General features: G+C 42.5%; 1 protein-coding gene across 3 annotated transcripts in view; it reads right to left on the bottom strand.

Moving 5' to 3' along the window:
• LOC146585589 (cyclic AMP-responsive element-binding protein 3-like protein 2) overlaps positions 1 to 17338 on the bottom strand; it is a 67370-nt gene that overhangs the window by 19414 nt on the left and 30618 nt on the right. For all 3 annotated transcript variants that reach the window (XM_085322542.1, XM_085322541.1, XM_085322543.1), the window contains exon 2: positions 4187 to 4403. In XM_085322542.1, the coding sequence (XP_085178668.1) occupies positions 4187 to 4403 (217 nt within the window). The remainder of the gene's footprint in view (positions 1 to 4186; positions 4404 to 17338) is intronic.

Genomic DNA, 17338 nt, shown 5'->3' on the forward strand with positions numbered 1-17338 from the left:
AGGGACTGGCACCTTCAACAAACACATACTTTAGCATTAACCTGTGAACATACAGAAAAGGTCATCTCCATAAAGCTAGGAAAATCCTCTTAGAGTGGATTCAGAAGAACAAATAACCAGGAAAAACTAGTGTTAGGACCTTGATCTTACAAACACTTAAATGTGCTCTCACCTTGAGATCAACAGGGCTACTTGAAAGAGTTAAACACAGGATTATGTGTTGGCCAGACTTGCACTCCTAGCACTTTTTTTACCTCTTTATATAAGATTTTTAATTATATCAATAGGTCAGCTTAATGACTGCAGGAAAAAAAAAAAAAAAAAAACCACACACCCTGTAACGGCTACATTACTGGGCCAACTGAGAATAGTGCATACCAGAAGTTAACTGGTCCCCTGTAAGAGTCAGTAAGAAAGCACTTGCAGAGTCAGAGGAATTATTCATTCAACCATAGCGACTGAAAGGAAACAGTAAAAGATATTTTCAGCAAGTTTCTCAGAGTCCTGGCTGACAGGAAAAAAAAAAAGGGGGGGGGGGGTTGATATTCAGTGGCTTAAATTTGTCTTGAAAATCATTCACCAGATGAGAAGGATCTTTTGCTCAACCTCGTTGTAACCTGGGCCTCTGGGATCCCAATTCTGAYATTAATTCGGAAATATCACGATGGAAGCCATTAGAAAAGTCAGGTACTATTTAACTAACTGACACATTTCGGAGATGTGACTAATTTCTTCCTAGATCAGGCATATGCATCGATTTAAAAGGGAAGGGAGAAGAGAGGCAACCGAGCAGTGTGATGCGAGGTCAGTGTGATTCAAGCATGCTGACTCTAAGTGCTGCGGGCGCGAGGCCGAAGGCCGGAGTGATTCTGCCACTTCCCTTTTTGTTGGGATGCCACACCTGGCGGGGACCCTGCTCTGACCAGGGAAGGTGGGAAGCTCCGGGCTGGCACGCCTGCCGCTTGGATAACCCACGCACCCCACAGGGCTGCCCCCGCAGCTGCTCAGCACACGCTGTCCAGCCTCCTATGTGACTTTTTTGTGGGACGCGCACAGGGCGCTCATCCTCCCTGCCCACCCTCCGCCTACGGCCGCACGATCCGAATTGCAACCTGTTGCTATGGAAATAAACTGCAGTTTTAAAGACTATTCTTAAAGATGACAGGCCAAGTTACCGTTTAGGATATTAAATCTATGTGGAACAACCCCCTTCTCCCACCGCTGCTTATCCTCTCCAGAGCACCGGCCCCCAGAGAGCCTTTTACGCGGGTGTCCTCCTTTCCAACAGCAACCTTATGCTTRATGATTCACTCACGCCATGACTCACAGGGAGGCTGGGGGCCTCCGGCACGGCACTCGGCAGGCACCTGCCCACGCTCCGTGCAGAAAGGGTAACCCAATGCGGAGCAGCAGATTAGTGTTACCTAATTAAAACATGCCGAGTTAAAAGCAACTGCATAAAAACGACGCAGAAAGCTAGTTCACATCTAAATATGCATGAGAGCATTGCACTTAACTTTAGAAGTTACCTTTGYCAGAAAGAGCTAGTAGCTCCAGGCCACGTTACTAGAACTGCTGCTTGCATGAGAGCTCTCTTAAGGTACCAGGCACCGTAACAGGCGCCTTCTCAAAGCTAAGCTCTACAACAGCAYCCAAACCTGGTTCGACTGTTCTGTGCCATTTTCCGTTTCTCCCTGCTGCTGACCTGARGTGTGTGTGGGTTCACAGCAAGCACCCATGCGTGCACAAAAGCCCCACACGTGAGCCTTCTCATTAGCCTGCTTCAGTCCCCCCTGCTGCAGCTTTGCACCCCATCGCAATGGGAACAGAACACCTCATTATGGAAAATCCTGAAAACAGGAAATCCCGTGATTTTTTTTTTTTTTTTTTTTTTTTTTTTTGCGCACATTCTTTATATCAGCCCCTCAGCCAACCTCATCTCTCAGTTCTTCCCAACCTTTCACTCCACAGATGTATCCCCAGCTCTCCAGGTAGCACAGGAGCACATGGACCTCATTCTCTGGACCCTACACCTCCAGCCCCAGGACGCTGGTTCTCTCAGAAGCTGTCCTCAAACTCCAACATGGACTAGAGTTCAYTGGCACTGTCAAGAGCACCATCTACCTACACCACTTGACAACAGAGACCCTTTTAATCTTCAATGCCAAACCCTGMAGTACTGACACCCTCAAAACTCCCCTCTCTGATGTGCCCAAGAATTGAAAAATCACCAGGATGATGCCTTTGGATATATATCAGGCACCCAACTTAACTGTAATACTATGACCTCCAAGTTTTTCCCTTCTCTGAGCTTTGCTGTTTTGAAGCCAACAGGTATTTGAAGGCCATGAGAGTGATTCCAGTGTTAACATTAAATAAACAAGAATGCCAAAAAACAAGAACAACTCCTCATCATCTATTATGAAACATTCTGCAGAATGAACTGAAGATTAAATGCTTTCCATTTGTTTCCTATTTTTAAAACCACTTACAACTGTTTCCTGGCTTTTAAATCATCATTTGATTAGAGCTCTATTAATTATCCAGCCATCTCAGTGATACGAATTTCTTCAGGATTTTTCCCTGAAGGAGGCTCCTGCACTTTTAGGCTAGTTTGAAARTTATCCTTATTAATCTCCATGAGGTGAGGAGGCAAGGAAGCTTTCTATCCAAAGYTTCTTCTGCTTGTCCTCCTGCCAGAGTACTGTTTCTATCTCCTGTATATATTAAAGATATTCACATAAAGTAGCTTGGAAACATAAACGAAAAAGGGGAAGGCTTTACATAGATGATATTTCTAGACCATCTCCAAGAACCCTATCTCACCCTGAAAAGCCTCCTCACAAGTTTTATTAGTTGTCCTCRGTGAAACACAGACAAACTTCTGAAATTTTTAACAGGCCCTATCTTGTTTTAAGAGAGCATTTTGGACTACAAAACTTTCAGCTGTTGGAAATTCATGTGCTGGCAAATCTTCATGAACAGCTTAGTTTGTTCATGCTTAGACATAAACACTAATCTCTCTCTCTCTCCCCCCTATTACAATGCAGCTTACTATGCTACTGATTTTTACTTTATCACCATTTCCCACAATCATAGAATTTATGAAGTTGCAGCTATGTTATCTTCACAAAATCACAGTGGTTTCTTGAGGGACTTTTTTTTTTTTGCTTTCTTTTTAAATTTTAAGAGTTAAAAAACCCCAAAACTTCAGCAAGACAAGTTTTAARACCAAGGCCACCTGAAGTTATATTCTTATACACGTATTTACAAATATAAATACAACTACCTGGCTTTCATTTGAGGACATTCAAAAGGTCTGACTGAAACTACTGAAAAACAATTTTTTTTTTTTGTACATAATCCTAAAATGATGCAAAACCTAAAATGAAGCAAGTTAGAAGTGACCTCTGGAGATCATCCTGCCCAACCCTTTGCTCACAGCAAAATCAACTTAGATCAGGTTGCTCAGGGTCTTATCCACTAAGTTCTGAGTACTTCCGAGGATGAAGACTTCACTGCCTCTCTGGACATTTGTTCAAATGTTTGACCGCTCTCCTSGCGAACAAGTTTTCCCTAACACCCAACTGGAATTTCCCTTGTTGCAATTTACCCTATTCRTTGCCTCTTGTGCTACCACTGTGTACCTCACAGAGGAGTCCAGCTCTGTCTCTTCTGGCCCCTCTCATCAGATAGTTGTAGACAGCAATAAGATTTCCAATCTGCTTTTTCTTCTGAACAAACCCCAGGTTCATACCCTTTCCTTGTATGTCATGCACTCCAGAACACAAGCTTCATGGTGGTTCTCATTTGATGAAACTGGATTTGAGTCTCCACTTACCTTAACAATCACAGATTTCAAGTGCATTGAAACAATTACATTTCTTGCCCTTATCACATTTTTTGGCAAACTTTTTACTTTTAATTCAAAATGTTAATAGTGCAAAATTAGTAACTTTTGCTGAGTGCAATTCTCCTGTCACTCAACAAATTTCAAGTCTGCAGATACTGTGAATAAACAAATCCTTTCTGCAATTTCACTGCAGGTATTTCAACCAGGACTGATATTCACATGTATCGTTAGTGTATCATCACCACACCAGTAACACTTCATTACTGCTTCTTCATGACAAAACAAAAAAAGGACTCAGTAAGTCAGCATCATTTTTGCACACATCGCTACTACCTTCATTGAAGTTGTCATCGGTCGAGATGTGGGTCAGTGGAGATTGGGGACGAGAGTCCCCACACAAAGAGTAGCTGTGCTCTGCCTGGATGAGAGGTGCTGGAGAAGCGGGAGACAATTCCACTTCCATTATTTCATTCTTCTCAGATAAGAAAGGATCATTCAAGAGCTGGCCTAGGACATCTGGCGAAAACTCATCCAGGAACTCTGTGAAGTGCTGTGGAGATAAAAGGGAAAAACTTATCTCCTTGCCTGTCTGTCATGCCAACAACAGGAGAGCATTGATCAAAACAATTCCAGTATGTGTATCAGACCCTCGTGCCAGTCAGCAGCAGGATCCACCAGCCCTGCCTAATGGCCTCCTGCTCCAATCACTGCTCCAAGCTGAAGAGCTGCAGCTGGAATAAAAGTCCTCTCAGAGGCATACATTAAAACAGAAGAGCCTATGATTAACTCACAATGAAAACAGAACATAAAAGCATGGTAGCCATGTCCTGAAACAGCACCCTTTTTTTTCAAAGATACTCACTACAGGAAGTCATCATTAATGGGAAAGCACATTTCAGCTAGACAGTATGAAAAATCCTGCAGGGTTTATTGTCAGAGCACTCTGTGTGTGGCATCRGATATATTGGGTTAAATGCTCACTGAGAGAAGAAAAAGGAAACAAATACTCAGATACCAACTCTCTGCCAATAAGTACGGCAACTGTAGCTGCACAAAGCATACAATGTGCTCTAGCAAAAGGGTCCATATATGCCCTCAACCAAGCAATTAATGTCTTTGGTATAAATTTGATTTCCTGGTTGATATATGTATTTATTTTTGAAGTAGTAATCCAGACTAGTGCCCACATACAGCTTCAAAACTGCACAGCTGGAGCTCCTGATGGCCAACACTAAATATTACCTTACCTATTACACTGAATGCATTACACTGACAGTGCATGACATGGCTGCATTCACCAGGAAACTTGCATTCTTTTCTTATTCAAAATGAGCCCAAATCAATCTCCTGATCTACTTCCTTGAGACACCAATTCCATTCCCAGCAACAGCAAAAACTTTGCAGCTCTTGTTCTATTCATTCCAGGTATCAGAAGACTCCACATCTTCAACAGACCAAGGAACTGCATTGCTAGAAGCCATGCCTAGAAAAACACAGTAATTTCTCCTTGTTGCATTCACACAAAGAATTCTACTTTTGCACAAAAAATATTTGTACGATGAAGTGTAACTAGCTTTTCCAAACAATCAGGCATTATCTATCATCCAATATAGAAGTCTCTGTCAATTGGGGCATGATTACTATGAAAGTCCAAGTCTGTTTTATTTGCTCCATTTTTGCAGGCAGCATTGATTTTTGGCTCTTCACTTTGTTCTCTCTTGCAGAAACAAACACTGAAATTCAAGATGTGGCTTCCTGTAGACTCAATTTGAGAATTAAACTAGTCAATATTACATAAATCAAYGAGGGATAGTGTAGTCACACTGTCATGCATACACGTTTCATAGCTCCAGCAGCATGAAACCTGTGACCTCGAAGCCTGATGCTGGAAAACACCGAGCACAGCCAGATTTCCCAGAGTACCCAAGAAGTTTGCAGACATGCTTCCGAGATGCTCAGTGCTAACTGGGCCTTCATGTAAAACTACCAAGGCCTCAGGCAATTCTGACAGACACTCAGGAGAAGAAAGTATTTACTAAACGTAAGGCAATAAAAAGAAGACTCCAGTTACTATCCTGGAATAGAAAGCTACCTGAAGTAAAGCCTTTACAAATGGCCAAACGGACGCCTCTTGTATTTACTTGCCATGAACGATAACACTACTAAATAAACTCTCAGATGACTGAGAATGAGGGTCATGACCACCTTAGAAACCCTTGTTTGCTTTGATTTCAATATCCAAGGTCTTGCTAGTGCTTCACATCCAGGGCCGCTTCCGAACATCTGCAAGGGTAAATGTGTAAGCTACAATTCCCTACTGCCCAAAAAGGAAACAGAAAGGAAGTTCAAAATTAGCTGAATACTCTGGCGCACCAATAAAGACACTCTGACTAAGACAGGGTCAGCAGCTATCAAAGTGTAACCAAGGACAGAAATGTTTCCCAACCAACAGCATGATAAAAAGCAAGAATGAACCTATGAAAAGCAGTGCCTCTCTTCGAGGGAAAATCTTCCATACAGTCTCCACACTTTTTTTTTCATTCAAGCCTATAGCTAGGGTCAATTATACTTCTTTGCACCTTTTTCCCTAAATCTGGCTAGAAAATTTTCCTTTCTAATTCTTGCCCACATTTATTCTGACTGATCACTAGCAAGATGTTGAAATACAGCTGCTACAATATTTGCACATTGGTTTCAAGACACAGCTACAATATACCCAGCACAATCTACTTTGAGGATGTCATCCTTGAAAGTATCATAGCTAAAAGTCAGCTTGGTCTGACGTTATCTAGATATTCTAAATTAACAGGCTCACCTGAAAGACAAAATAACCACATGTCACTTGGCTACTTTTGGCAGTATCACAAAACTTTACTAGCCTTCTGCATACTGCGACTTTGATATCACGAAATTTGTATCGATTGCTATTTTACTACTTGGTTCAAATTAGATATTAAGTTAGGTAATTTTTTTTCTTCTTTCGATTGAGGAATTTTTTGAAAACAAGTTCAGGAAAAACTAAGAAGGAAGCAAGAATTCAACTTCCCCCAAACAGAGAGAAACAGAACGTTGGCATGGAGAAGGGAGTTTAGCACATTCATCACCATTTGGGCTTTTTCCTTTTTTAACATACAGCTGCAAAGCTGACAAGTAGCTAACTATGAGGAAGAAAAGAATTCGCACTCACAATGGAAGTGCCTGACAGTAAATAAATGATTTTTAATTTTTTAAATGGTTCTCTATATTTATTACCATTTTATAAATCTTGTTCTTAATGGTCTGCAATAAAACCCAGAACACTGGCCAATGGAGAAGTCTCAAACAGTTGCCACAGGCTAAACTGCACAACTGCTAGACTCAAGGAATACAGATGATTTTAGGGGTCTGGACTTCTCCTCATTCAACGATTACAAAAACAATACCATTTGAGTTACAGGAATCTTATACACATTACATACTTCTCTGCCTCCATTAGCATTTAAAGCAAGCTTGCTTTTTTTTCCCCTAAGAAAACATTGAAAGGCTCATTGAAAGCTGCTCTGTCTTCCTAGAGAACTAAAAAACAGAAGGCGTTTGAGCAGCAGGAACTTTCAGAGAGCAGCCAGGTGTCCTGAGTTTCCACCTCAGCTGCTCCCCTACCTCTTTGCAAAGTACGTCCTCCCACTGCCAACCTTTCTCTTCTCTCCTCCCACCGACTCCACGCATGTCTTAGTAGTCACCAGCCAACTCCAAAGCTGAAAGTCCCCATAATCATCAATTTGGATTTTGCAGCAACCACTTGTGCATTCAGGAACAGAAGATACTTTAGGAGGGAAACTGAGAATTTTACACTGAATATGTATTTGGCAGAAAGCCTCAGACAAAGAATTTCTACCAGCTTGACCTCTTTCACCAATAGAGTTTGCCTCAGCAGAGGAAAAAAAAAAGCACTAGCACCAAAACGCATATTTTTTCTCTTCAATACATCCATGTATCTGCTCTGTTGCCAACTTCCTGCTATCCTCACACACCATGACAAGACTAACTACGAACATTTGCTGGTACAAGCAGTCCGTCTGAATTATTAAACTGTTTTCCCTACATGGCAAAGGGATCTGTTTAACAGGGATTTTAACCTCTGTGAGAAGTCATGGATTTAGGACAGAGGTAAGCTTATCTTCCGCTTCCCCTTCCCACAGRACGTTCAAGAGAAACAAAACAACAGTGTTCATATTTGCGAAGGGAAAGCAAGCTGGGACTCCACGGAGTTTCACTGCCAGTCTGCTGGGACATTCCGGCCGCTTTGCTCCTGCCTATAACCCAGGTGCTTTTGGGGAACACAAAACACCTACAGACATCACCCTGCGGTGAGCAMACAGAGGAGCTCTCTCGTATCCGGGCGTGCAGGGGATTTTGGATAGCTCTCACAAAGTTGCATTTGGCTGCAGACCAGCTGAGCCGCAGGCTGTGGCTCTCCCCAGCGTCTGACTGCTCCTGTCAGACAAAGCCCCGTTTCTCCAGCTCYGCCTCAGGGATAGAATTTTTTCTTGTCTGATCAAATGAACATCTCTGAACTAAAACAGAGCCTCAGGTTTGGCTAGCTACGTGCAAGCTCTGATTTCTCCACAAGATAATGTGACACCAGACCAGAGCAGCACTAATATTGGTTATCTGAAGATGCCACATTACCAAGACTAAAAACAAGACAGTTGTGTCCAGAARATTAATTTTCAAAGAACTTGCTAAAGTAGCAATGAAGAGAAGTCAGGAGCCCCAGATGACACCTCATAACTATGTTTAAATTATTTAATGAGTGACACACTTTGCTGAGCCTGGAAAAATGCACTGCAAGAACGAAGAGATCTATGCACGTGTTTCCTGTGAAAGTTTTCCAGCAGAGCACTCCTAAAACAGATTTGCAACAGCAGCACCCTGGCATYGCACTGCTGCTACTGCTCCACCTGCCAGCTTAGTGCTGCAAACAAGCCCCACTCTTCAAGGAGCCCAGGGCAAGTCAATCGATATGCAACATGCTGGGGCAAGAACCATCCRCTCCTTCAAAATATTCCCCTCCTGGAATGTAACTGTTTCCTCCTGGCTTTCCTTAAGCCAGGGCAGCATGTCTGCCCTTCCCAGAGGGGTAAATCGCCCCCTCAACAAAAGTAACTGCTCATGCGAGTATCTCTAGGAAGGGACTGCATATTTACTTTTGGAGTGAAGGAACCAGAGGGCACRTAAGGTTCAAGACAGTGCTCATGAAGAAGGCAACGGCGAGGGAACAGCAGAGAATGGGGAGACTACAAACATTTCTCTATCTGTGGGAAAGGGAATCTGCACTGGTTCCCAATTTCCTCTCATGTTAAGATAATAAGAAGAGAAGAGGGAATCGCTTCTTATTTTTTCAGCAGCTCTTGTGGCTTACACGAGCAAAGGTGCGTAGGAGACCGCTGGCTTCACAAAAGCTAGCATAAATTCTAGCTAATAGCATCACATAAATCAAAAAGTGTGGCTACATGGAGATACCATCCTCTTTTCAAGGAACCAAGCATGCATTTCACAGACATCTGGCAGCTGCTCATATTGTAACTGAAGAACTGACTAAGAGTCACAGTTGTCAATGAAAGGCTTCAAGCTCTGGAGCATCCAGGCAAGGTGCCAATCATTAATGATGGCACATACACACTATTCAGTCTTGGTGGGCTCAGCTCTAGACTTGCTGGCRGAGTAGGAGCTGTAGAAGGCATTACACACCTTGCTATCACCTCCACCTGAGTATGCAAGTACAGCATCTACCCATGAGGGCTGGGAGTAGAAACATGCCCTTCCCAGTTAAGCAAGAACAGTGCCTAGAGGCATTGCTCTTGGAGGAAAGARCATACAATCCTATCAGTGATGACAACGTAACAGGAAAGTCCACAACTTTTTGCATGTCCATCCCCCAAAGGCAGCATGGATTAAAAAGGCTTCCTCATCGCAGGTGTTTTCTTCCTAGATCCTGTTAACAGGATCAGCTGTTGGTGCTGTTGACCTTCCTGGTCCAAGCTCATCTATGACGGACAGGAGTAGTTAGTCTGTCAACTTCTGAGCAACCAAGWCAACTCCATTCTCAGTGGTCACTGGCATATGGGCATCAGTTAATTTTCACGCAGATTCAGACACAAACTCAGTGCAGATTTTTAGGAATATGACTGCTTCCTCTTCTGGAAGTCTTTATGTTTGCAGCAGGGAAGCTGGCCACTGCTTGCCTTTTTCCAAATTCAGTCATGTCTCATATCATGAGAAGAGGTAGCAAAGGAATCCAAGGAGACCCTTGTAACCTCACCTCCACAATTCACTCATACATGGCCCGCAATGAAAAGAAAAGCTCATTTACTGGCACAGGATGTGTTGATACATAACTGTTAAGAGGCAGAGATCCAAGCTCTTGCTGTGTTGCTCTTACAAGGATGAGAAATGAAGAACAGTCTGGAAGCAATACAGTGTTTTTCAGAAGATTTATTCCAAAGATGGAGGCTGAAACAGAGAGCAGAAGCCCAGCCTCAGAGASTCATTCACCAACATCCCCATACGGTAAAAAGGTGGAAGAGTGGAAGGCTGTACTCTATACAGTTTGAGATACCAGGGGTTTATCTTTGGTATGTATTAACTGGGGATGGGGGAGAACTACATTTAGCAGTGTGTATTTGAAAGGAAGTCATGCAACCGCACCAGGACGAGACAAAATCTGTCATCAAGAGACCTCTTGGACAGACCACAGCATTACTAAGCTTGTGACCGTAGGCACAAATAACTACTCACTGTTAAATGGGACACAGATATTCRCTCTCAGCCCAGTGGTGGGCCAAAATGGCTGGAAGAGCTTTCTGATGGCAGGAAAAGTCTCTTACATGCAGCCACAGCAGAGAACAAAGAGAATGCAGGCTGTAGATAGTCTCCCAAAGTCATGCYTAAAACAAGCTGATAAACAGTACAGATTTATGGCAGCCTAGCTTACATTRTTGCCAAGGACAAGTAGAGGGAACCTTAGATTTCTAGTTTTTAAATCTTCTACAATGCAAAAACCAGAGCCAAGATGCTCAATTATTTTAGTCTGCTATAAAATTCTTTACTGCCTAGTCTTTTAACCACACTGAAATTGCYTCATTTACAGGAGGATATAAAGAGTAACATGAAATTAGTATTTGAGAACAGCAAAGAGATCCACTATAACAACAGATATGACCATTTGGAGTCTCACACTAGCAATTACTCATTTTGAGCACGAAACTGGATGGATTAAAAAAAATCCACTAAATTAATAACATTCAGGTTGTGTCATCAGTCAGCAGATGCCAGGAAATTTAGAGCTAATGGATTTACATGGTAATTAAATCTACACATCTTCCCAACTTGCTCAGGTTACACAGCTGGAAACACTGAAGTTCATGCTGAGTAAATCTCCTTATCTCTCCTCCTATGCACACATATACGCACACACTTCCATTGCAAATACTCAAGTATTTCCAACCCACCCCCAGCAAGGATGAAATTTACTTATTTTAAACAAATTGTGGCATCTTCCAAGAATCGTATTTATGCCTTTGCCTTCCTTCATTTCAAAAGCTTTTTAACTCTCCTTACCCCCACCCCCCCAAAAGGTATTTTCCTTCTTTAAAACAATTTAAAATTCTGTGATCAGTAGGAGTAAACAGAGGTTGAAAGAAAATGCATTGAGGAATCCTACACAGCTGCACTGACAGTTCTTGTAAAGCACACTATCCCTCATACTTCTGCTTAGTTTAAGAGATCTCAGTCATTTCTGTCTACTTCTATAAAAGATTAGCACTCATTCACCAATTGGTGACAGCAATTATGAAGACAAGGACAGCAAAAGACTTGAGCACAGTGAGAAAGTTCAGCTTAGTAAGACCTTGCATCAAGAAAGCAAGCACAGGAGAAAAAGCAAGCACAGGAACTTCCTCACACAACTCCAGAGTGCAGAAGGGGAAAAGAGCCCTTGTACAGTTGAGGCAAGGGTGAAAAATCCTCTGAAGTTTAGAGTATCTTAAGCCCACTGCCCTCAGACAGAGGAAAGGATGCTATTGCTCATTSCTAGTACAAGTCTCTGGAGAGTCCTCTAAAACAGGAAAATCCATCTCACATTACCCTGCCACCCTCAATACATGATTCTTGGATCTAGTCTAATTTTCAGCAGGCTGGGGTGCATGTTTTTCTGTTTCCCACCCTTGTCCTGTAAGAGCTAAAACCAGAGAGGGATGAGTCACTGGGGTCAGAATATCAGAGCTGTGAGTCAGAGAGCTGGAAGCCCTTCAAAAAGCCTCCCCATTTGGGTTCCCAGCTGCCACCTTAAAATACATCACCAATTTGATGCTGCAAGCAAGCATCTGGATTGTGCTCTCAGGTTAAATATGTTCATTCTCTTGTCCCAGCTACATTAAAAAAAAAAAACACTCATACTCTTACACCAGGCTCACTGGAATGCGCTTCATTTCTCTCATAAATCACCTCTCGTGCCAAAACTACAGAAAACTCTGAAACTCCCTGTGGCTTTTCTGCTTGCCCTTCTCTCCACCTGATGAGCAGCAGGGTCACAATCTTTACCAAGAGCAATTTTAGAGGCTGCAAGACATGCTTWACTGACAGGTCTGCCTTTCATTAGCCTCCACACAGCCAAGAGCAGCAGCAAGCCTTCTCACCTCCCGCTAATGTGACTCACCCTAGACGGAGAGGACAGTTCAGCTTCCATAACTTAGTCATTGGGGTCTTGATTGGCACCCAAGCAAGAYGCTTATACAGATCAGCTCTGTTTTTTGAGCTATCTAATGAAGAAAGGAATGGACACAGTATATTTTTTTCCCACCAGCTATGCTCCCTGCATAAAGTGACAGTCAAAAACAGATGTTGTGAGATAATAAATATCATTTGGTTAAGAGGAACTTCKTATCTAACTAGTGTCTAAGGCAATTAACCAGTGTTTTGCCAAAAACAAGCAGTTAAAGAAAGTTTTCAGACAAGTTGCAACTTTTACATACAAATTTTACAATTTGCCAGTGGGTACTCATAGCCTTGTTTGCTGCCCAAGAGCTGCAGCAGGAATAATGCATTTTGTCTCTGCACAGCTGGTTTGATTCACTGCCACTTTTGAAACAAACCAGTTACTCTGGTTTCTTCTTGGATGCACGCAGATAGATTTTTAYAGTATAGAARYGTTTCACAGCATTTAGGCACACTGYACATGGTTTCATTTATTCTCCTCCGTCCCCAATACAGAGAGAAATGGGAGGGGGGGAAGTAAAAACAAAAACAAAACACCCTTGTTTGTCTCAATGCTTGTGTAACAGCATTACTGAGTGGAAGACACAGATAAGCACTTTGCAAAGGGCATAACCAATGCAACCCCTTATCACTAGTCTTGTGGGTTATCACAGGAAGAAGAGGAGGATAATCAGGGATACAACTCAGAAGTCAATCACCCATCTGGTCTACGTGGGGACAAAATCCTGTTCCCAACAATGTAGTTCAAAGCAACTGTTGGGGGGGAGGAACACACAGCAAACCTGTAAGCTGACATACATGCCACCAGCAGTTCGTTCATCTACTCACCCACATGGTCTTATCACCATCCCTACACCTTAGGCAACACTCAAAATTACCAGCCTTGGGTCAAGAGGCACATCCTGCCAGACGAATGACCATACAAGTGGGCATACTGTACCAGGACTCTGTTAGGACAGCACGGCAACACCGTTAGTCCTTATTTAGGACTCCTGCTAGAGCAGGGGCTCTCCTACAGGACACAGATGCTTTCCAGCTCAGTTTTCTCACATTTAAAATATTCAGAAGAGCCTCCTCCCTACAGACCAAGCCAGTATCTTTCAAAGTAGGATCTTAAATTGGTCTGAATAGTGTAGGTAGGAAACAACTTCTCCATCTACTAGTAGAGCTTGCTGGCTGCACACTCCTGCTTCCCACTGATGACTGACACATTAAACATTAAAAAAAAAATGCTTATCTTCTCCTTTAAGCTGAGGCTTGAGAGAAAGGCCACAAAGCTCTTGAAAAGTTTAGAGCACCTAGATGAACATTAAGTGCCTAAATGTTCAYTTAGGTGCTCTAAACTTTTCAAGAGCCAGACTATCTCTTCAAGCACCCAGATGCTAACTACCCAGTACGATTAAGGAAAATATGAACTGAATTTCATAACACATCACCTAATACTAACAGACATAATATTTAAAATCATAAGTGCGTGTAAAACTGGAAGGAGGAGGATGGGATATCACCACATGCATAACCCTTCCTTGAACTCGACACATTCTTGATTGCAGGGGAAGGAGAACAACAGAGACCAGTGGCCTTGCAGAACAAAYGTGAAGAAATTCATAGGTCACATCACCTTCCACAGGAGATCAGCTCTCCTGCACGATTCTCAGCTCAAGGATCACCAGTCTTTGGCTAATAAGGATTTCAACTGCCACGGATTTTAGACCCTGCCCAGCAGAAACTGCYGCCCCTCTATCAGACAGATATCTACTATCTAGGTAGAAAAAGAAACAACACGGATAGGACTTYGTGTTCAATGCTCATGTTGCTGAGTATTACACATTAAATACCATGCACTAAAAAGTCAGTTTGATATCAAATCACTCCTAGCATGTGATCTAACTAGATAGCAGGACAAACAACTACATTAGAGAATCCCTTACAGTAAATAACACATGCACCTAGCCAAACTCCTCGCTTTCAACAAAAATGCTCTGAGTGTTTTGATCTGACACATCTCTTGTCCTTTCCATCAACTTTCACTGAGCCCAAACATTTTGGCAAGACACCAGCTCTGTACACATCCAGCAAYAGGTATAATCAAAACCTCCCCTCAACACTGTCAAAACATTTTYAGCTTGTGACTCTGCAGTGTGCTTCATGTCAAAATGCCCGGTGTTTGAAAACTGCCTGCAGTGCTCCTCTACATCACGAGACATACTTTAAGACCATCAGCTTGCACTGGTACAGCCGTAATTCTGCAGAAATCGACAAAAGAAGCTTGCAGAAGCAGTTCTTGGCACCCCAAATACATCATCCAAACTGGTACTCTGGCACTTTCTCTCTGAGAAAAGATGCATTTCCTCTTCAGCTACCATGGGTCACCAATGCAAAAGCAGTACTTTTGTCACAAGGAGAGTAACTTGTTTTGAAACTCTGCTAAAAGCTGAAGAGAGACAGGAAACCAGGAGACAGGACGTGAACAAGCTCAAATAAACATCTACCAAAAAGCATGCATAGCATTTGCCTAGATAACGCACCCCACACTTTACAGTATGTATTCCAGTTTCCCTAAGACAATTTCTTTGCCACAATGCCAGAAAAATGTTTCTTCAGTCAACATTATTAAAATAAACAATACAAAAAAGGTTCAGGCCCCAAAATAGCAGTAGATGGAAAAAAATCAGTATCCTAAGACAAGGTCTTAAGCACAAAGCTATGAGTTTAGCTCTCTGTGCATCTTTCCAGAGAGACAGGAACTAGCGGAACAGTTTTAGTAATACATGCGCTGGCTCTTCTCGAATCCTCACAATAAAAAGGAGAGTTTCAGATCTGCATTGCCTTCTTTTGCTGTGAACAGGCATTTCAGCTTCGTTGGACAGCTTTCCCCCATCAAAAACATCCCTTTCTTCACTCACATCTCCCTTCACAGAAAYGCCAGGCCAGAGGCCGTAAGACAGCAGATCTACGTCTCCACTCTTCGCGGGCACTGCAATTGCTGGGGAACAGCTACGGCAGCAGGAGCTGATTCCTCCCCATATGAAATGTGGGTTCAGGAAGGAGATGAGACATGGTAGAGGTTGGCACCGTAGACAGTGTCCAAGCTGTCGAGGAGGCGGCAGGTCGCTGGCGCAGCAGTGCTAACTTGCTGCCACACAGCCCAGCTCCCTCTTACCTTCTGCTAGGTGAGCTTAGCAGTGCATCTGCAGCAGCGTGGGGCAGCGAGGGCCTACCTCAGTGGGAAAGGTCCACAGGACAGGGTGAAGGTTATGCATCCAAAAGCTAAATTTGTAGCCTAAGTGGAACTGAAGGCTCACGAAGGACTTTTGCAAGGCAGCTACCGAGACAGCCTCCCTCTACACATGCACGTAGTGGGAGTCCCCAGAAGTCACAGAGCCACTACAGCAGCCACTTCTGGAATTAGGTAAGAGGARTAAGGGCAGGAAAAAGGCAGGCAGTGAGACCAAAAGAAATGATGCCCCTAACCTCCTTCTGCAACAAATCACATGAAATCTATTTGCTCTGGCTTATGCTCTGAAGTCCTGACAAGATGGTCAGGTTCTTCAAGTCCTCCCCATAAAGCAGAGGATCAGGAGAATCTGAAAATCTTTAAATAAGAACACATGAATGATGATCGCAAGCCATTCATGAATGTTTCAGCAGATGTCTTAAAAAAAACAAAAACAAAACCACCCCGCCATCTCATCATTAGAAAAAGAGAAAGCCATACCCAGCGAACAACCCTCCTTTCCATTGTAATTACAGCATCTAGTCAATTATTATATATTTAGGCTAGTGGAAGAAAGGAAAAATTAAGGAGAATTAGCATGAATTAGAACCCAGAAAAACCTGGGAAAACACTAAAGGCAATAAAAGCAAGCAAGAAAGTTCACAGAGAACAGTTCAGAGTGAAACAAAAGATTGCTTYTGAGCTCATTAGGAATTAATGTTCATTTGGTAATTAAGATATCGGGCCACTACTTGGCTGAAGTTATTTAAAAGAAAGGATCAAAATGTTTAACTGAATATCTCTGGGAGGAGGCGGTTCTGAATTACTGCTTTTTATGAAACAAATAACAGATGACACAGCCATCCCACAGGATGGTAATGAAACGATTTTCATCCCAACAATAATGAAAGAGAATACAAAAAAACCGGCTACTCAAAGTGGGCCATTTTAGTTATCAGATCTAGAAAACCTACATCTAAAAGGTCTAAACGGAGCRTCTAAAGAGCTCTTCAAACTATTTATTTTTCAGTAAGAAGCAGTATCAGTGGACTGGAAAAAAGGAAAATACGGAAATTTTTTTAGGCAAGACAATCCAAGTAGCAGCAAGTTAAYTTACGTACTCTAGGTTATGCTAATAATTCCGCAATAATCGATAATCTAGCTTCTTAAATTTTGAAATAATATTATAAACTTAACACACATCGTCTCTTGTACAACAGACTTGGTACTATACAAAAACAAGCCAGAATGATACAAAGCTAACATGACACAAATTCCAATGGGTTGAAGAATTAAGACATCTCCAAATGCAAAATACAAACCAGCAGACTGAACCACATGTTTTCAGCGGCTTCCCACAGGGATCAGTTCTTGGCCCCAGACGCAAACATTTTATCAGTGACCTGAGAGAAAAGGTCATCACCAGTGAGGCTCGCAGATAACACAGCATCAGCAGGAGCACTGAGTAGTAAAATGGTCAGGTCACGGTTAAAAAAAAAAAAAAAAAAAAAAAA

The sequence above is a fragment of the Rhea americana genome, unplaced genomic scaffold (genome assembly GCF_003343005.1).
Source record: "Rhea americana isolate MKP2758 unplaced genomic scaffold, rheAme1 scaffold_79, whole genome shotgun sequence".
Taxonomy (NCBI): Eukaryota; Metazoa; Chordata; class Aves; order Rheiformes; family Rheidae; genus Rhea; species Rhea americana.